At 41.8% G+C, this 22,234-nt stretch overlaps 1 protein-coding gene across 4 annotated transcripts in view; it reads right to left on the bottom strand.

The window, feature by feature from the left end:
- Positions 1–22,234, bottom strand: part of LOC111865140 (zinc finger protein Elbow) — a 1,021,422-nt gene that overhangs the window by 593,474 nt on the left and 405,714 nt on the right. For all 4 annotated transcript variants that reach the window (XM_023852904.2, XM_033751700.1, XM_023852903.2 and 1 more), the window contains exon 3: positions 7,481–7,569. In XM_023852904.2, the coding sequence (XP_023708672.1) occupies positions 7,481–7,494 (14 nt within the window). In that variant the 5' untranslated portion in view covers positions 7,495–7,569. The remainder of the gene's footprint in view (positions 1–7,480; positions 7,570–22,234) is intronic.

The following is a 22,234-nucleotide window of genomic DNA, read 5'->3' as shown; positions in this document are numbered from 1 at the left end:
CTTCGCCAACAAGCGGCGGTCACCCGGCCGGTACAGTTCGCTTGCGGACTACAGGTCACGGAGTTTGGTGTGTTCCTGATGTAAGCAAGACTGTGGCACTAAGTAATGACCACGTCACCCGAGTGCTATCGAAGAGTCTAGCAATTAGGTCTCCATTTCTTGGATCCCTAGACAGGGCCTAGACCATTTTTCAAGCCTAAGATAGAAAGTCCGTCTCTTCCACATACCTTGCCTTGATGACAGAATAAAATCACCTTTTCAGTGCCTCGATGTCCGCTGAGGACTTCATAACCTGCTAGCGATTTCCGTTACGGTTTGGGAGAAACTTTCATCGGCAAAACTTGAGCTTCCTTTCTGGAGACGCCGTCGCCACGTTAAAGTGCCTGCCATTCACAGGGGGTCCTGCTACTTACATCAGTCGTCGCTCTGTCTACCAGAAGCCGGGTCGACAGTCTTGTGTGGAACCACGACTAAACGCACATACAATTTTATCAACATTCATTCCCCAAGGTGACGCTGATTCTGCTTACAGATGCACGAATGAGGCCTCCTTCTAAAGCAAGCGGCGGTCCGTACGAGTCTGGCTCGCGAGTCCGACTCGACTCGGGTTCCAATGAGCCAAACTCGTCCGTGTGTGGGTCGCAAAGTTTGGAGTCAGCTCATGCGTTTGTGGTGAAGTTAATCCGAGCCCGGCTCCCGAGTCAAGCTCGCCGAGCCGGACTCGCGAGCCAGACTTGTACATGTATGGGCCCCTGAAGGTTTCGTCAATAAATGCTGGGTGGTCCAGAAGTCCGTTAACTGCTTAGTAAAATGTAAGTAAAATACGTTAGAAATTTCTTTACTACTTAATGAATTTACAAAAATTGTTCGAAATGAGCTCCTCCATATTGAAAGCACAACACAAAGCTGTGTGCCCTTCTACAAATTGACTGACAAGTTTAAATCTGAAAATTTCCGTTAATACGAGAGTTAACTGACTTTTGGCCGCACCATAGCTCAAGTTATTAGTCGCTGGCTTCCCACCGCTGCGGCCCGGGTTCGATCCCGGGTCTGGTCAAGTGGGATTTGTGGCGGACAAAATGGCACTGGGGCAGGTTTTCTCCGAGTACTTCGGTTTCCCCTGCCAATCTTCATTCCACCAATTGCTCCACAATCACCCTCACCTATCATCTGGGGCTGGTAAATAGGTCAGAAGTGGCCGCAGAACAAGGGAAATAGTCCCACCCCACTAGCAATAAAAAAAATAATAACTGACTTTTGGGCCATTTTGTATATAGTCACCAGGCGTAGGCATAGATCATGAAAACCAAATCATTAGAGTTGTGTGACACGACACAGAATATACCATATTTAGAAAGTGATTTGACATATATAACCCATAATCAGACATTCTAAAGATCCAAATAGACAAAGGTTAACGTAAAAGGCAGTTTGAAACGGCAACCATAATCTAAGGCTGTATGACGTATGAATGTGCATACATGTTATACGATACTTGAGTGTTTTTGAGATGATAAGTTTCAGCAACAGTGTCACTTGAAAGAGGATTTCTTTTTGCATTGACAAGTGACATTAAGATAAGACTGTTTCACAATGTAGGCTGGATACACTGTGATTAGCATATGTAATTGAAACACACTTGAAAACAAATCCTTCATTTGGGTGACGCGTGTTATTGAAGTGCAAAACCTCAACCTCTGAAGTTGTTGTCGATGTTTTGACAGTAGCAATTTGTCAGTGAAATTAGCAAAACGAATGTAGTCCACTCCTTAAACTTAAGTGCAGAAGGGGCTAGGAACTTTCTGAAACTTGGGTTCAGTTAAAAAGGTAAAAGGTAAAGCTATCCCTGAAACAGGCCGTTGAGGCCCATAGGGCTGTGAGATGTCGAGGATCCCACATTTCCTAGACCATCGGCTCACAGATGGCGGTGAGGTTGACAGCCTTACGCTCCGGCCGCCCTCCACCCCAAGGAAGATTCCTGGTACTCCTTTCTCTTAGAGGCTGAGGCGATCCCAGGGCCTTAGTGCAGCTGGAAGGATTAGGTCAATTGAAAAATCCAGTGACCTCATCGGGAATCGAGCCCGAGACCTTCCGGCTTGTAGCATAGTGCCTCAATCAACTACGTTACTGCTTGCCCCTGGATTCAGTTGGCACAGTTAAGTAACTAGATGTCAAAGTTCAAATGACTGAATATCTCACTAAAAATAATGGAATCTGGTCTAGGCATATAGGCAACAGAACCGAAATTAACACATGAAGTTCTCAGATGGCTGTCCTACCACCCCGTTCACGCGAAGCATCTAGTCTGCATCTGACTCTTCACCCCGCCCGCTGGCTATTCGCCTCGTTTCGGCAGATACAAATGCCATCTCCTATAAACTGAAGAGGCTACTCATCGCATCTGATTGCAAGTGGTGGTCAATTCTGGGCGTGTAGTTGGTTAGGAGGCAATTTAAAAACGCTCAATAATCTGCAAGTGTTACTTAAAGTCAAGTAAGGCATGTTTTACATTATTTAATTACACATACTGCGTCAACCTGAACTCTCATAGGAGACAGTCCACCTCAAGGGAGTGGCGACCCTGCCTTATGTGAGCTCTATGTCCCATTGGCCCCCTGCGTGGCAAGTATGGGCCCCTTTCCCAGGGTTACGTGGTGGGTAGACAGAACTCGTTAGTTATGGTAGGCAACTTGTCTGAGGGAAGGAAAGCCTGAATAAGTATTCCGGGATAACGGGTTTTCCAACAGGCTGGCAAACTGCCCAATTAAAAAAAATTACTTATAGTCCTTAAAAATGCTTCGAGTACGAAACGGGCTAACATGCGCAGTCCTTGCAGATTCTGATGGTGGTGTCAACTGCGCTCATCAAATGGTAACGGCCATATTGATTTCTAATCATGAACTGGAAGAGAAGAGCAAGAATTATTACGTGAGGTGGAGTAGAAAGCAGTGGACCCTCGAAATGGATTCCGAAGAAGTTGCTCATGGATGAATTCCGTATTTTTCTTGATACTTCTGGTTGAGGAATGGAACACAATTTGGAAACAGAGGTACGTTACTTCTAGATTATAAGAAATAATTTAATAATGCATAGAGACGGGTTTTGTACAGTGTATTAAGGGAAGAAAATGATTCAGTAATATGCACAAAACTAATAATATAAGAGGCAAGCTTACGTTAGAATTAGTAGAGTATGCATATGCCAAGCATGGTGAGCGTCGAAGTTGGCCTTGCCAGCAACACCAGTCAACCCGTACTTAAAAGAAACATATCACAAGTATGAGAAAAAGAAGAAGTGAGAGAGATACAAATGTCAAGTAACAAGTACTTGAATACGCGCCAGTTTCTAGACGACTAAGAAAGAAGCTCTTAGGAACTAAACAAATCAATATGCAAATACTTAATGAAGTTTTAGAAGAGAATCACAATAACTCAAAGAAACAAAGTATGCCCAACAAAAACATAACATCTCAATACCTTCCATGGCCTGGGATCCTCACCATTTGACGAAAATACAAAGTACAGCCGCAAAAATAACAAAATTACATGCTTAATAAACGGCGCATTAAAACAAATAAAATGTGAGCAACAGAAGAATAGAAAGTAGGCCTAAAACTTCAGGCCGCCGAACTCTCCTGTGGGGCATTGAGCCTTGCAAGAGTAAAGGTAGGAATTAGAGTTGCTTGAAACGTACTGCAAAATAAGCATGAAAATACCGCAAAAGGAAATGAAACATTTAAAATGAACTAACGATCGACCCTGCACAGACCACAATTTTGGGACTAAAACAAGAAAGGAATAAAACTGCCATGCTGAAATAAACTAGAAAAGTTGCCTTCCTCAAGCCATTATGTATACAGACTACCTGAGACAAGAAATAAAGGAGGACCAATGAAGAAGAGACTATCAGACAACAGGAACCGGGAGCGGTAAAGAAAGTTGCCGACTGAAAATCAGTCACTGAATTCCTTCAGCAGGAAAGAGGAGTTATGGGTGCAGCTGGCTAAACATTGTAATGTAAGATACAAGAGCAACATTCTTTGATGTGACGCCGTGTAATGTGGTAGAAAATTACCTACAATTCGGTGGAACACACTGCCTCCATCTTCAATGTCAGCGAGTAAGTCCAGCCAGCAAATAAACAACCATCAGCAAGCACATTTCGCTGCTCACCTTGAAGATGGAAGCAGTACATTATTCCGAAGCATCGGTAAACTTCTACCAGGCAAATGGCTTTACATTCCAGAAGACAGTGCGCCCTGTTTCTGGCTCTTGAATGTTTGCTTTTTCGATCCTAAAGATGGAGGCAGTACGTTCCTCCTAAACGTCAGTATACTGCAAGACTACACGGTCGCACATCCTAGAAGATAGCGCCGATAATCTTTATTTTCACCGACGCAAGAGCCCAAAATCTTTCAAAATTCTCCCCGTGCTCTGAATCATTTGTCTCCTGCAACACGGGACGTCTCTCCTCGAACGCCATTTTGTCTCCTAGCTTGTTGTGGCGCCGCTCCTGCGTACTGATCATTTGCGGGGCCTTGGATCCAGGAGCAGCACGCAATTCTATGCCAGAAAATGTTCGAGGTCTGACCCGCAACTGTCGCAAATAAATGAATGAAAGGAAAATCTCGCAGATCCGTCACTCAAAAACAACGCATCATCTCGAGACGGGAGTACAGCCAACTCCCGAAACGACGTGTGTAACAAATACACCACGCGACAGACAGACAATGCCCGAACTAATATTTTTATAGTAAATAAGCAATTATCACAGCCGTTTAGAGAATTATTAAACCTTATTATCTGTCTGTAAAAGGCTTCTTAGCTGCCTCTTAAAAGATACCAACAGAGCAACACGAAATTCACTTTGCTCGATACGTGTCGTCTCTTTGTTCACCACACAAACATTCTAGGAACAAGGTTTACGCTCGTACTAGTGCAGATGAAGCCTTCTTCCATCCAGCTCTTCACTTCGCTCTGTGACGCAAAACCTGTGACACGTGTTCTCAAAGTTTTGCTCGCCGACACGCGAACCAAAAATTAGCTTTAGTATGGATATTTCTGACAGCTACCTCAAGACGGGAGGTGTAACAAATTGGATGAGAAAACAAAGGATAATGAAAAGAGAACAAAAGGTATAACGTTTTTACGAAAACATACATCATTATATATTTCCGCTCCCCCATATGCCTCTTGAGAATAAAACAGGTCTAACTCAGATATCAGGGTAGTTTTTGAAAAAAAAAAAAAAAACAGAATGTCATAAGGCATTAGTAGATTCTGAAGGGTTCTGACGATGGTGGATAACATACAGAATTACAGGATTTGGGGGCTTTTTTCCATCGCCCGTAATTCTAGGAAATAGAAAACACGACGTTTCGGAAACTGGATCTGCTTCCCTCTTCAGATGAGGAAGAAAGCCACCTACTCAGTTGAGCCCCTTAGAAAGAGCTAATCTCAATCACTGGACAACTCCTGTCAATTTACCCAACTATTTCAACATATAAGACTAGGCTAGTTCAGCGAGAGATAACAAGATTTTATTTATTTATTTTATTATTAAAATTTTCTTTCTATTTGTATCGGATACTAAAATTACAGTGAAAGGAAAACAGGCGATTAGCTCTTCCCAGAACTTCTTATAAACTCTCACATGCATTGAGAACTACGTAGCTGCACGCTATCTGCGGGAACCGGAAGTGAAGCCTTACACTGACATGAATCAACTGCAGCAGACGGCGCAGAAGGATGTCTTACTCTATCGCTGTACGCTGTAATAAAGTACGTACTCAAACACATTCAGGTTTCTCAAACAGCATTTATCTGCGGACCGCTCTGTTTCCACTGTGAGAAGCTTCACTGCCGATGTCGGTGTTTGACGTGTTGCAACGTTACTAATTTTATCTGAGGTTTCTGCAAAGTGACAGGTTATATTTGTACAGTACTTTAAATAAAATGTATGGGAAAGTGATAACCTGTCAGACGGATGACTAAGACGACGGCCGGCTGTTCACACTAGGGGTGTCACACTCTTCTATCAACACGACTGTTGTGTTACGACGGTTCCTAATAAAGAATTTTATATGGGAAAGAGCCTGGAATTACGTAAGATCTGGCGATCCAGCCTGTGGTGGCTGTAAAAGTAACTCTCTTCCGGGATGTGACGTAATGCAGTCTGATAGATATGGTCACATGTAGGGGTGACTTAGAAGAAGGGGTTTGGATTGGATGATTGGATGTATTACATCTTATACATTCACGCAACTCGAGACTACAGGCAGTACAGAGCTATCGCTGATCTACACACTTTACAGTTCACCGTTACACACGCACTAGGTTTCTCAGTCTTCACTAGTCGTATCCTGGCAACGGATTTATCACAGTCTTCCTGTCACTTCAATTTCATTCCCTTTCTTGCCATTTCTTCTTAATCGCCTTGGAGTGCCATCTCCAGAACTCTACCCAATTTTCTCGACAACTATTCTCTGCTTTTACTTCTACTGTCCCGCCGAACACTTTTTATAATCAATTTGCACTGATTCCACGGAAAACATAATCTTCTACTGTACCAGAATGCATGTTCACTGGTCCGTTCCCTAGCAATGGATGTCCTATTGTTGAGTGCTTATGTTGCGGAAATGTGTTCACCGAATCGTTGTCTAGCAATGGGTATACACGTCATAATATTTACTAACGTTTCGGAGGAACCTGCTGCCTCCATTTTCAAGATTATCAGACAACGGGTGTCGCTTCCAAGAAGGCGGTAATCTTCACCTTGAAACAAGAGTCTTTGATGGTGAGGTTGTAATCGCTTTGAATTAGGATTTCCAATGCATCTATTTAACAGTCCTTTGCCCACTCCCCAGTTACTACCTGGTGCTTGTTCTTATCTCTTGAAGTAAAACGCTGCAGAAATTTCTAAGAGTTTCGAGTTATGATGCTGTTCCTTCCACATGTATTCACTTTACATTAAAACTGTGTATTCACAAACCAAATCATAAGTCGAGGGATGAAAGCTGCTTTGAGAAATACGTTTTAATATTCTAACAATCAAATAGGTTCTCTCTGGTTTCCCTTATAAACTATGTACGACACAATACAAATTCCTGGAATTCCGTGGTAACCAGTTATAGATGAAACTAAGAAAGAGAGAGCAGATTAAAATATTTTTAAATTCTCCGGAAGGGACTTCTGTCCTCGACCGCGCCGCGCATTTTTAAGCAGTCGCTTCTTTTACTGTCTGACTGTTTTAGCGATCTCGGATATGCTGCTCGGGGAAGAGTTGCGGGCACAGTGGGCGGGCGAAAGAAGCAGACAACTGACCAGGCGAACAGCTGCACAAGTCCGGAAAATATAAACCCTACAATGAATGAGGGTATACGCTAAGTACATAAAATTAAAATGGCGTTCATGTCGTAAACCCCCAAGTTGTGGTCAGGAATATGTTGAGTATTCTTTTATAATGAACTTATGTCTCTTACCGTTTGTATTCCATACGTTTTCATGGCTTCAGCAACTGCTCCAAATGTTCAAAATAACCCTCCGTCGTCCATTCATTTGTTTCAAAAGCCTGGAAGAGAAGCCTTCATTATAATATGGACAACGTGTCATTTTGTGCAGTAAAAGTTAAAATTGTCGGTCACGGTAGCCGAGCGGTCTAAGGCATGTACTGTCTTCGCTCGCTTGGAAACCGGGATCGTGGGTTCGAATCCCACTCGGGCATGGATGTTTAGTTTGTGTGTGTGCGTTTTTCTGTGTTTGTGTACACGTAGAGGCCTTGCGACGGGCTGATCACCCGCCCAAGGAGTCCTACCGAATGTGTAAGATCTAGAAAAACCGAAGTGAACGGTGAAGTTCATGGAGGAAGGCCTAGGCCCACTGGGGCTGTAGTGCCAAGGAAAAAAAAAATTACGGGATCATATTACATAAGCAAACATCCATAAAACACAGGCTATAGGCCTAAGTGCACATCTTTCCTTTAGTATGAGGTCTGGTGGGTTAGTTTCATAAAGAAGCTGTATGAAGTCCTCAGGCTATAATGCAGACGAGAATTCGATACGAACAGAAATTAAATAGGTATATAAAGATATGTTTACAGAAACTGGAGAACTCAAAGAAAATCGTTGACTAAGATCACTCAGTCCTCGGTCTGAGAAGTATGTCTTACCTCGGAACCAAACAAACAAACAAACAAACAAACCCAATGGTTTTAGTCCGCAAGTGAACTATACCGACCGAGCGACCGCCGCTTGTTGGCGAAGTTAGTTCCAACTTTAGCGGATAGAAGGTGTCGCGTGGTCACTGCAACGAAACCCCACGGCCGTTAATCCGGTTTTCTAGACCGGAACCGCTATTTCCTTGAAATAGCTCCTCAATAGTCCTCACGAGGCTTAGCGTACCCCGTTCCAGACCCACTACTTCTCAGAAAAAAAAAATGGTAGCCCCGAGAATCGAACCCAGACATCTGGATCTGTAGGCTGGAACTCTGACCACTCGACCAAAGAGGCGGTCTTTACGTCGAAACCAACTTATTTTAATTTCAGGCCTCTCAAAGCAAGAAACCATCATGAAGATGGGCGCAACCTTGCTGCCTTCTTCATGCTGGTTTCTTACTTGACTTACTCTTAAACCCTGAAGATTGAGGCATCATGTTCCTTCGAAACGTCGGTTTACTTTCACCGGACTACAGGGCGTTATATTACACAATACAGAACCCTTCATAACCACAGCTGTGAGACCATAAAATCCTTGAACGTCTCGTTTCAAAATGTATCCATTGCTGTGTCACAACACTGTACAATTTTCCTTCTAAATCATCATTACACTATTAAGTATTTCCTTGATACGGATCTTGCCTGAACTATTAACTGTCAGTCACTTGTTCGTGGAATTTCGTCTTGTTACGGGCCGCGCGTTTCAAAGTCATAACATAAAAGCCGGTCTTCGGGTTCTGATCCGAAGAAGTTAGCCTCTTCACCAAGGCTGCTTACCTATTTCTTCACATTACTTTGCTCTTTAATGTCTCAGCTAGCAGTCGGTCTCTTCCCGTGAGACTTCCCGACAAAAGATCTGAAAGCATTTATTTCTCATATCTTTTATACATGTCATGCCCATCTTAAACTTCAGGTTTAATCATCATAACAATACTACTCTTAGATGAGATCTAAACACGATTATTTTATATATATATTAATGTACACATCTTCCTTCTTTTTCGTATTTTCAAGAACATTTCTGCGATTTTCTTTATGATATATTTTTAATAGTCCGGTCTAGAAAGCATGGGGATCCGTTGCGCTGACCACGTGTCACTCTCTATCAGCAAAAGTTGGCACTAACTTCGCCCTTAGCCGACAGGCGGCGGTCGCTCGATCGGTATAGTTCGCTTGCGGATTACAGGCCACGGAGTTTGTTTTATATTTTTAATAGGTCCTATTTCTGCCATTCCCGATTAATTTTTTGACTTCTTTCTAACTCTCCCCTCGGCCATTATTCTCTTTCCTCTCAATCTACTTCTCTTCTCCTGTTTCGTGTAATGTCATTTATCAATAAACATTTAAATCTACACCCAGGCAGAGGCCTACTTGTGTAAGTGCAAACATATACACGTGTGTCGACTTAATAAGCAACGGGTATTGACATGTGTGAACACATTTTTTTTTTCCTTGGCACTACAGCCCCAGTGGGCCTAGGCCTACCTCCATGAACTTCTCCCTTCACTTCGGTTTTTCTAAATCTTATACGTACGGTAGGACTCCTTGGGCGAGTGATCAGCTCGTCGCAAGGCCTCTACCTGTAGACAAACACAGAAAAACGCACACAAATATCCATGCCCTGAGTGGGATTCGAACCCACGATCCCGGCTTCCGAGCGAGCGAAGACAGTGCATGCCTTAGACCGCTCGGCTACCCTGACTGGCCGTGAACACATTTTACCAAGTAAAAATACATCATCAAAAAATGTGCTGTTTTCTCTCCAACTTGAAAACAAATGGAGAAAAATTAGTATTTTAAAAGTATGAAACTGAGCTTCTCGAATACAAAATGAACTGAAATTTTATGCTCTGAAAACCGTAAGAGCATTCATTTATAAAACGAGTCAACGGGGACCCATTTCAATTGATTATGAAAACATTTTTATGTAAAATATAATTACAGGTCTGACTGCTGCTCCTTTGAAAACCTCACACAGATGACACTTAATTTCAATGGTGGCAGGTTGACACATGTCTATGTCACCACGCTCTACAGTAACACGTGAAGGAGATCTTCCGTTATCAGACAGCCCGAGATAATTGAAACGTGGATCTAGCTGGAGGTGACTCACTCACTTGAACGGGATTTCTAACAAATGCATTGTTATGAAGCATGTCTACAGGCATTCATTTTTCTCTTTATGTTTATCTAAAATCAATAATTTGTTTTTAGTTAATGCAGGATTTTATTCTACTGTTTAATTCAAATTCTCTTGGAAAGTTTATTTTAAGCAAGACAAGAAGATAATGCTTTGAGCTTGTGGACTCTTCTTACCGATTTGGCTCAATGTAAATTCCCATAGCTAATAGAGAATGCGAACAAAATTAGCGAAATGATCAAAGAATTGAACAAATAAATAGTTCTATTTACATAGGATATATAATTACAGACCGCCTCTGTGGTCTAGCGTTCAGAGTTCCTGGCTACAGATCCAGAGGTCTCCGGTTCGATTCCCGGAGCTATCAGATATTCTGAGATGTAGCTGGTCTAGAACAGGGTCCACTCAGCCTCGTGAGAACAATTTGCGAGCTACTTGAATGGAAAAGTAGAGGCTGCGAGCTAGAAAACCGAAATTAACGGCCATAGGAAGTCGTTGTGCTGACCACGCGACACCCTCTATCCGCTAAAGTTGGCACTAATTTCGCAGACATGCGACGGTCGTTCGATCGGTATAGTTCACATGTGGACTAAAGCCACGGAGTTTGTTTTTGTTTGTTTGTATATAATTACAGTAGTCAACAAATACTCTCGTATTTAGAAATAAAAATAGCAGATTTAACCAAATGTAAAGGCTATGCCAGTAACAGGTCGTGAAGCCCATAGGGTCGTGAGACATCGAGGCTCCCACATCTTCTAGACAATCGGCTCACAGATGACGGTGAGGTTTTCAGCCTTAGGCGCCAGCCATCCTCCCCTTACCGCCAGGAAGATTCCTGGTACTCATTTCTGTTGGAGGCTAAGTCGACACCACGGGCCATAGTACGGCTGAAAGGATTAGGTCAAATGAAAAATCCAATGACGCCATTAGAAACCGAATCCGCGAATTCTGGCTTTTAGCACAGTTCCTCGACAAACTACGCTACAAGACAAATGACAAGAAGAGGTAAACAGATACAATTTTATAAAGCTATGGCAGTACCTACACTTACACATGGATCTGAAATTTGGACTGCGATACAAATATAGAAAAAGCTAAAATTAAAACTGCAGGAACAAAATTTTTTAGAAATGTAGACCAAACAAGACATACGAAAATTAGGGAAGAATTGAAATTTTTAATCTATGTAATAACATTCTAATTCCAGATAACAGTGGTAATATTACATGGAAGTGGACGAATTCCAACGAAAATTTTAAGACACAACTCAACAAGACGAAATACAGGGCTGCCACAGTTAAGATGGAGAGTCCAACATGCTCTTCAAAAGGACTGAACAGACAGAACACGATGATGAAGAAACAAAAAAGTGGAAGAAATATTATTCCATAAGTGGTCTGTTACCTCGATGAAAGGATATAAATTACTAGTGTCTGAAAACAAACTGCTCAGCAAAATATTTAAACCTGACATAAGTGAAGCAGACTCAAGCCACTGTGAGCGACGCAGCGTCTTACGTAACGAGGGACTTGGTACGCCATGACACTGACAAGCAGGAAGTCTACGGTGGTTTGGGGGATGTGATTAGGTTGCAGAAACTCAACGGAGGTGGGAGAACTTCCCGAGAAACATCTGCTCGCACTACCGAGAAGAATGTGGGAGAATAATATTTTGGCGTATTTACTCAAAGCAAGGACTGTTGAGCCCGAGAAACAACGGTTGCTGGGTAATGCCCACACGCAACAGTAGAGGAATTGTCACGATACAAAATGTGACGCGTACAGCCGTTGAAATGGAATAACTGAGTAAATGAGCGATCAACAGTGGAAGAGCGGTGTTTTCTATGTGGTGAGCGCCGCGACCTTTGTTATGCAACAGCGCGGTAAAGAAGCCTAAAAATAGAGAACCTGTGTTTTCTGTGCAGTCCGTACCGAGGGGTTGTAAAGAGGACAAAGAAGATTGTTTAAGGCAGTAGAGTTTCAAGACGCCAACCTGCCAGAATATGAGTTTGGGAGATTCGTGTCTTGTTGTTTCGGTTTCCGGTAAAGATATTCAGCAAATGTCGAGCAATATGCGAGTGAGCTTATATCGCTGAATAAAGCCAGATTTTGTTCAAATTTCTTCACTATAACTTACGAATCTTTTCCTATAAAATAAGACTCAAAATATGTTTTAGTTTAATGAAAAGTTTTAAAAATATGATTTCTGAAAAGCCTTTATTGCCTTGTATTTTGTAAATACTCATATATAAAATATGGGGAAATAATTTAAATACAAAGCATTCAATCTTAACTGGATATTTCTGCAATATTTCACTTCTATTACTCTGTTTTTTTATGAACAGCGGTTTTCAAGATATCTGACAAATAGGTATATAGCACTGTCTCCCTGTGAAACAGACCTAAGTGAACCGAAAAGGACAAAAACTAAATGTGTCCCATGCTTTGTAGTGCAGACCTGCCATCAAATGCTAATCGGATTCTCTAATGATTTTGGAAATAAAACACGAGAACAGGAGGAAAAACAGGCATGTCCTCCCTATTACGCGTTCATTGTATCATAGCATGAAAATAGCGGATCACGTAACATACAAATACATATATTTCAGTTCGGCGATATGCACATATCCCCCCACCCCCAAGAAATTTCTTGCTGCATTTGTTTGCATTAATAGGGTTATATTCGTCTTCTCAAATGGTATTCTGATGACACAAGAGGGTTAAACAGACGGGAATACGTTGTATCTTTCTATTGTTTCATACGATAAAGTTGTCCTTGTATTTAACTAAGCACAGCGCCATGAATCCGTATAGGGGAGTGGATATAGACACGTAGATCCAAATTTTCTTGATCTGGGCACTAGTTGGAGGTGAGTGTTCAGCTTCACGCCCCAGTCTTTTCACCCCACGAGCAAGAGTCCTCGAAACCTGTTGGACAGGAGGTTGGGTGAATCCCAGAGCCGCTCTGGATGACGTGAAGAAGAGAAAATTGTTGACCCTATCGGGACTCGAACTCTGACCCGTCGGTCGTCCAGCCCGTGGGCAGTCGCTGTACCGACTGAGCTATCCCGGCTACCCTTCTAGTGTTATTGTTTCTTATACTTCATAATTTACTACTGATCACTTTAGTTCTTTGTGGTTTGGCAGCTTCTTCAAATCAGTTTGAAGCTACTACAGACGAAACGTTGAATTTTATTATCTAAGGTTTTGCCATAGCAATAAGTCTGTTCTTTCAGTACCGAGGGTCTTTTCTCCCCGAACGGCCCCTCAATATATCACCTTTTTTATCTCATATATTTCCCCTTCATTCCACGTTCTTGCCGTATTTTATGTCTAACATTCTCTATTATTTCTTCATTCGCTCCCTGATTTATTGATATCTCCCCTTGTTTCACGTTCTTCCGGCATTTTATGTCGGTACATATATTTTTCCTTATCAATTATCCACTTTCCCTTTATGTTCACTAATACTAATTTTCTCCTTATCACCCAATTTTCCTGCCGCATGCTACGGTCTCTCCATTTGTTACTCCTTTATTTAGCCCATTCTGTTGTTTACAACTTCGTGGTACATCTATCACTTTAACCATCCTCGCCTATTCCATATTGTGCCTCACGCACTCTTATTTTCTTAAAATTATTATTATTATTCTTGTTGTTGAGGACGCGGTAGCGTAATTGATTGAGACACTATGCTACAAGCCCGAATGTCGCTGTTTCGATTCCCGATGGGGTCACTGAAATTTTCACTTGATTTAATCCTTCCAGTCGCACTATGGCCTAAGTAGGCTCTAACAGAAATGAGTATCAGGAATCTTCCTGGGGGTAAAAGACAGCCGGCGCGTAAGGCTGACAATCTCACCGCCATGTGTGAGCCGATTATCTAGAGAAAATGTTGGAGACTCGGCGTCTCACAACCCTATGGGCCTCCACTGCGTGTTACAGGGATGGCATTAATTTTACGTGTATTATTATTATTATTATTATTATCCAGCAGAGGTCTGCGGCCCTTTGTTTTAATCGTTTCTATCCTCAGGTTCATTACAATTATTCTCTTGCTCTTGAGGAGTTAAAATTACACACTTTATGTACTAGGAGACATCGCCTTGACCCTCTCTTTCTTATTCACGCTTATTTTGGCTCGAAATTCTGCCCTTCTGTCCTGGAAATTGTTGGTCTCAGAGTTCCTGCTCGGTATATCAGAGACTTTGTATTGTTCAATGTTTGCTCCTCATCTAAAAATTGTCCCTCTGCTAGATGTGCAGCAGCTGCTAATGTTGTTTGCAGGGATGTTCACGTATTCGGAGCCAGGAATGTTCTACCCAAACGATTTTTAAATACAGTATAATTGTTAGTATTATTATTATTTGCATGTACAATAAACAACAATAAACTGAATTATTACTATTATTCTCTCTGAAAATCTATACTTTTCATTTCTTACTTAAATATTTATATGTTTCATTTCTCAGTTCTTAATAACACTTAGATTTATGTTAATTAAATTATGGTTATTATTATTATTGTTTTTTTTATTTGCTTGTCTGCATTAATGTGTTTTTCCTCAAGTGCTTGCCTGTAATTTGTCTTTAACTTTATGTTGTGATTGTCCATAATGTAATTACTTGTATCTGCACTCTGCTGTGTCTGTAATTGGCCTTGTAGCTGTTGACGCAGCACATAAATAATAAAGAATTGAATTGAATTGAATTGAATTATTATATAAACCGACTTGTTTAGTGTTTTGTTCATGTTTCGTTATTTCTTTCTTCTTATTCGTGCCAACTTCGTAACTGAACTCTGTTCTGTTAAGTTTGCACGTGACTACACAAGGATTGATTTGAATTCTCATTGCTATCATCCCAATCACAGATTGGGTCCTCTGGCTTATTCCCATTTCAAAATTAGTCTAGAACTATGAATTTCGCATGCAGTTTGGCAGGGCTCATTGGACGGGTGATCAGCCCGGACAACAGAAACGCAGAAAGAACGCAGATATACAACCATGTCTCAAATGGGATTTGATCCCACGATCCCAGTGTTCGAGGAGGCAAAGACATTTTGGTCCTTAGGCCACTCGGCCACTGTGATCGGCTCTCCTTATCCAATTTACTAAATTTTCGTTTTCACTTTCAATTTGTTTTATATATTTCACTTCTTGCCATTATGTCTGTTCTTTCTGTTTTTTTCTGAATTATTTTGTCACCTCCCCTTCCTTGTCACTCTTAATTCAATGCCATTATTCTGTTCGTGTACTTTCTTTCCCTTAATTCATTACGTAAATAAGGATGGACTTACATAAAAGACAGCAAAAGTAAAATTGTCCCCTGTGCTTATGTAATTAAGCACTACGCCAGGAAGTCGCATGTAGGAGCGGATGCAGTACATGAATTAAGTCGTCCTGTCTTTCACCTTCTTCTTTATTCTCATTAATAATTAAATAAATAAGTAAAGAAACAATCAGTTCGCCGACTATTTTCTTTTTTCTACCTTTCTTTCTTCTTTTCATTTTCGGTTTCCTGTCTTTGTTTCGTCCCATACCCTGATGCTGTGGGGTCCACTTAAGAAAGGGAACGAGTAACAAAGAGAAGACGAGAGAGAGAGAGAGAGAAGGCACAGATACTTCGTTATTTATAGTCGAACACCGACTCAACTGACATACGCCGCTCAGAAGCGAGGTCGGTACAAAAACAAATGACAGCACAACAGCGTTGGTATACCAACGTTTAATCATTGNCACCTTCAGCTCTGAAAGTGGATGCCACATTCTCAGAACATCGGAGAGAGAGAGAGAGGGGGGGGGGCAAAGCCGACGTACCACCACTAACTGCTACTAGCTCCGGCGCTGATAACGACCTGCAGGAAATTGGGTTCGCATTGTGTTCTGCTATGCCTGGAACAAGCCACCAGAACAAGGCATTGTAGTCAGCCAAAGAGAGCCTGTCTCTCTTGACACAATCTGCAATCTTGCTGCTATGACTCGATAAAAATTGATCAGCATCAATTAACAACAGACCGTGCTTTGGACGCACTAATAATTATCTTACAGTGTCACCCGGAAAAGTGTAAAAATGTTTACCTGCTACATTACCCGACATTCCATGCTTTATTTCATTCTTTACTCTCTGTNTTAGTTACTAATAGTATTAGCAACACTCGTAATAATTCATAAATGTATGTATATATTTAAGTCTTCTTTAGGTTAATGCTCACAGATTTATTTGTCATATTTGTATTTTGTTTTCATTATTTTCTGTACCTTATATACTCGTGCTAACTTTGTAATTGGCCACTGTGCTGTTAAGTTTTTGCACGTAAATAAAAATGAATTGAACTGAATTTTGTTTTTCTTTCTTTATATATATTAATGTGTTTTCCTCCAATGTTTACCTTTAATTAGTCTTTGACTTCAAGTTGTGTTTGTCCAGTATGTAACCACTTTTATCTACATTGTGCTGTGTCTGTAATTGGCCTTGCGGCTGTTGGCTCAGCACATAAATAACAAAGAATTGAACTGAATTATTATATTTTTCATTATCCTTAGTGGGGTGAGACTGGCTCCACTTGGTGCTGCGGCCACTACTGGCCCATTGTACCAGCCCCAGATGATAGATGAGGGTGATTGTGGAGCAATTGGTGGAATGAAGACTGGAAGAGGAAACCGAAGGAAACCTACCCCAGCGCCACTTTGACCACCACAAATCCCACATAATCAGATCCGGGCTTGAAGCCGGGTTGCCGCATTGGGAAGCCAGCGACTAACCGCCTGAGCTACGGCGCGTACTAAACATTTTTGTAAGTCATGTAGGCTTATCACTGAATCCACTGATCGCTTGTTGGGAAATCTCAGCAGGATACATATTTCAGGCTCTATGAATGGAACGTACTGTGTATGAATTACCACTGGTAATAAATGCATTATGCAGGTTGTAACTGAAAGGTACGGACAAATTTTCAGCACGAGTCCCACACACCAAAACAAGAGAAAAAATGTCCACATTAACATGTGTCCGGGAACTTTTAAATTCTGAGCTATAGCTGAAATAGTAAATTTGCAATAAGTGTTAAATGTCCCACACGAGATTCACTGCAAGCTCGACCACCGCATCCGTTGAAAAATACCGGATAGTCGCGGATAGTCTGGGAGGCATCCACAATGCGGTGCTTAAGTGCCTCTTCGTTGTCAACAGGAGCTGCATAAACAAGAGCTTTTAGGCGTCCGTACAGGCACAAATCCAGAGGATTCCAACCTGGTGAGCGAGGAGACCATGCATTGGGTCCATCTCTACCTATCCCTTGGATATGATTGGTGTCATTGAGAGCAACTCGCACAGCACGGCTAAAATGTGCCTGAACATCATCATGTATGTCCGAGAACAATATTCATGTTCTGACTGCCAGTGGTACATCTTCCAGTAGCTTTGGCAGGTCATGTAAGCGGACACCTCGGTAGTAGTTGCCTGTAAGCCGATGTGGCAAAACATGCGGGGCTACCGAACCATCACCAGTAGTCACTGCCCACACATTGATGCTGAGCTGCTGCTGGTGTCTGCACAGTACTCTGTCAGCTATAACTCACAAATTGCATGTTTCCGGACACATGTTTTGATATGGACTTTTTTTTCTCTCTTTTGGTAAGTGGAACTCGTGTCCAAAGTTTGTTCGCACCTTTTACTTACGCCATGTATATACAGTTGTAACGTTTAATTCGTATTTTATATAATCAATACTGCAATTCTATACGTATAAATATAAATCAAATACGAGAATAAATACAACCAAACGAAATATCATCCATCCATCAGTAATCTGTCAGACGACAGGTCCACAGTCTCTTCCAAAACAGTTCCTCCACTTAATGCGATCTTCTGTTTTTGGAAAGAGACTATCCAGGAAAAGTGATAATGTGGTAGTTTTTCCATTTGCTTTCCACATCGCAGTACAACAGCCGTTCAAACCACTCTGGTCACGCCTGTTGCTATACGAACTTGAACCATCTCGAGCATCATTTGCTCTGTGCTTCAAGTCACTGCTGATGACGCTGCTTCCGGCATCAGTTTTTGGTCTCTCTCTTCGTCTGATGCCTACCCTTTGACCTGTCCAGCAAGGGAGGCCCTGCCAGTAGCTACGCTACCGCTGGTATAGCTCTCAGGGTCCTTGGCATACTCAAACCCCCTCACCACGATAAGGTGGAGACACCAACGAGGGGGAAATATCATATTCGTGATTAAATCTAATTATGTTCTAAGTGCGTTCTCCCATTTAACAAGACGGAGGGAAACAGGAGGCAAACTATAGGAAAGAGTCAGTGAGACACGCGATAAGATCACGACACGCAACTTCAACCACATATTTAAATGGTGCTGAATTCAGGAAACAAATTACATGTAAGATGCATGAAGGTCACGGACACAGAAGCACGAAATTGTCACGAATATCACAAATTGAATATACGTCCGTCTCCTCTGAAGGGTGGGGTTCCTGTTCTGATAAGCGCATACGACATGAAGATAAAAATCAAGACTTGGGGAGCATCTGACAACCGCTCGGGAGTGCTTCAAGCTGTCATAATTTCTTCTGCAAGAAGAAGGTCTTAAGTACAGCATTGGGTGTCCAGTTGACCGCCATCGTTACTGAGTATATGATTCATCTGACGGGTGGCAGTTGCAGTAAGCATGCTTTTTTTTTTTCACTGGCTCTACAGCCCCTTTGGGCTCTGGCCACTGATTTTCAGTTACATGGTCATTTTACAGACAGTAGGACCCCTTGGACGGGGGAGCAGCTCGTCGAAAGGCTTCTGCCTAAACACAGGACAACACAAACACAGAATAAACACATACACAAACCAAATATCCATGACTTGTGTGGTATTCGAACCCAAGATCCCGTCTTCTGAGAGAGCTACCGTTACCAGCTAAACATGCATATACAATTTTTGTCAGCCCAAGGTTATTCCCGTCCTGAAATCATAATTCTGAGTTTAGTGTGTTTAGTTTCTTGAGCATCTGTAATTAACGGCTTGGAGATTTCAGTAGCACAGTATTCTGAAGACACAAGAGGGGCTGTGAAGAACTTACACGACGTTTAATTTCCTTCAAATGGTAGGACCTGAAGTTTTCATGGAGGCTGAAGCGGATAAAATCTTTTCGGACTATCAGTCGCGTCGGTTGGCTAAATATTACCGACTTTTCAGAGACCATCTCTGTTCCCATCTTCAGGATCTGATGGTGATTAATCAATTGACACGGATGATAGCCCGAGAAGACTTTATTTCCTTCAGATGTTTCAACCTGTATGATGAGGCCATAACTGAACCCCTAATATCAAAACTTCTACCCTGAAGATGGGGCAATATATTCCCCGAAACGTTAGTAACGACCTAACTGACTACACAGCGTCACACCCAGAATGTCACAATATTAATCTTCGCCACTTTCAAGACCTCAAATCTCACATTATTACAATTACACAGTAAGTAGACCACGTCCAGGGGCACGCGGTAGCGTCGTTGATTGAGGCACTATGCTGCAAGCCGGAAGGTCGCGGGTTTGAGTCCCGTTGAGGTCAATGAATTTGTGGAATTTAACTAATCCTTCCAGCCGCCATATGTCCCTGGGGTTCACTCAGCCACTAACAGAAATGGGTACCAGGAAGATTCTGAGGGGGGTAAAGAGCAGCGGGCGCGTAGGGCTGACAATTTCACTGCCATCTATGAACCGACTGTCTACAAGATGTGGGAGCCTCGACCTCTCACACCCATATGGGCCTTCACGGCCTGTTACAAGGACAGCTTTGTCTCTTTTTACAGATCACGTGTCTTTGTGAGCTTTGAGGTTCTGACAGCGGTGACCATAAAGATGTTCTCTGGAAAGTTATGAGTGCAGTCTGGTATCTTTCTCCCGAAGTACAAGGTGTCACATCCCAAGAGACAATAATCTTCAACGTGTCTTAGTTTAGAAACGGAGTGGAGGCCTACAATTTTCGCAGAAGCTTTATCGTTTCTCTAGGGGAGTGCATTTTGTCTGTTAATCAGATCAAAACATCTGATGTAAGACAACTACGAGCTCCAAAAGTCAATAATAAATTGGGTCGAAATAAAAAAGTTGCAGTATCTTACTAATAAACCAGATAAATATAGACCAAAGGAACAGACCATCTACAAATAATGACAACTCTTCCGAAAAGGATCCTGCGAAATCAACAAAGTGGACGCCGTGACGAGCGGTAGTTTAGAAGACTCACTCACTCATGGAGCTGAGCCCTTCTTGAGGAGAAGACAGGTGTTCAATTAAACAAGAAATTCCAAGCATTTTATGGAACCCAAAGGCTCATCATCGCGTTCACGAGAGCCCTCCACTGGTCCCTATCTTGAGCCAGAACAATCTAATCCATACCATCCCATTCTAATTATCTAAGATCCATTTTAAATATTGTCCATCCACCTATGTCTTGGTCTTCCAAGTGGTCTCCTTCCTTCCGGCTTTCCCACCAATATCTTACATGATTCTTCCTCTCTCACATTCCTGCTACATGCCCTGCCCTGCTCTTCCTCCTTGACTTGATCATTCTAATTATACTTGCAGGAGAGTACAAGTTATGAAGCTCTTCATTATGCAGTTTTCTTCGACTTCCTGTCACTTGACCTCTCTTCGACCCAAATATTGGTTTGGAAGACAGCAGAACAAAATTCAGTATAGCTTAACTCTGTGGTAGCAGAACTCCATACCGCTAAAACCGGAGCTGAGCAGTGGACACGACTATGAACCAGGTCAATCTATCTTCTGTCTTTTTCTCGGTATTTCAAGTGATTTTCCAGAGAGGTTTCCCTACTAAAATTCTGCATATATTTTTTGTTTCTTTCACCCAAGCAACATGTTCAGCCAATTTACAATTTCTACATTTGACTGCTTTAACAATACTACGTGATTTGCCTTAATCATGAAACTAATTTTTGTGTTAAGAGCCTAAATTGCCCACTCAATCGTTCAAAATGTTTTCCACAGCACTTTCCAATTCATTTCATTCCATACTGTCAAAGACCACGTTTCCCACTCATATGAACCAACTGACAAAACTGTTTTTCCGTATATCCTGACGTTGAGAGGTTTGGGAACAAGAATGATATGCATAACATACGTAGATCGTACCGAGCAATAACAATTCATTCATCTCTAAATTTCACGAGTACTTCTTCCAAATACACTGTGACACACTCCTATTGATGTGCCTGATAAAGAAGGAGAGGAAGGGGGATCTTGGTTTAATTAATGGCGTTTTGAGAACTGCTTGGCTTTGGGACTGAACCAGAGATATAAAGTATGAGTTGGGATGGATAGAGAAGGACATCGTCATGGCATATTTAAGTTACCACACCAGAATCTGGCTGCAGGAAGACTAAAAAATCTACGAAAATTCCAGCCAGGTGTGCCCATTTACAGGTCGACAATATATAAAAGTGTCTCCCTAATACGTAATAGAAATTTTGACCACAACACCGTAACGTTTAGCAAAAAGAGGAAGTTGATGATGATGATGAGGAGGAGGAGGAGGAGGAGGAAGCTACTAATAAGAAGGTTAAAAGATGGCTTTAAATGTCACTCATCATAGGTGATTAATCGAATATAAGTACAATAGGAGATCAGAGAAATAATCCTACCATTAATCAAACGATCTTGACAGCATGCCTACTGATTACAACATTATGTAAGGAAAGAGCACGTGATTAAGAGGATTTGTTTAACATGCTTCAGGAGAAGCTAACCCACATTGTGAAATTTGTTATTTACTTGATGATACGTTTCGTAACTTCTGTCAGAACTTAAATAAATGGATGTGATATATTGGATTGCCTCTGGTAAAGAACTGTTATATATAGGCCTTACT

This window comes from Cryptotermes secundus, unplaced genomic scaffold (assembly GCF_002891405.2).
Source record: "Cryptotermes secundus unplaced genomic scaffold, Csec_1.0 scaffold92, whole genome shotgun sequence".
NCBI lineage: Eukaryota > Metazoa > Arthropoda > Insecta > Blattodea > Kalotermitidae > Cryptotermes > Cryptotermes secundus.
This window is presented reverse-complemented; position numbering and strand designations above follow the sequence as displayed.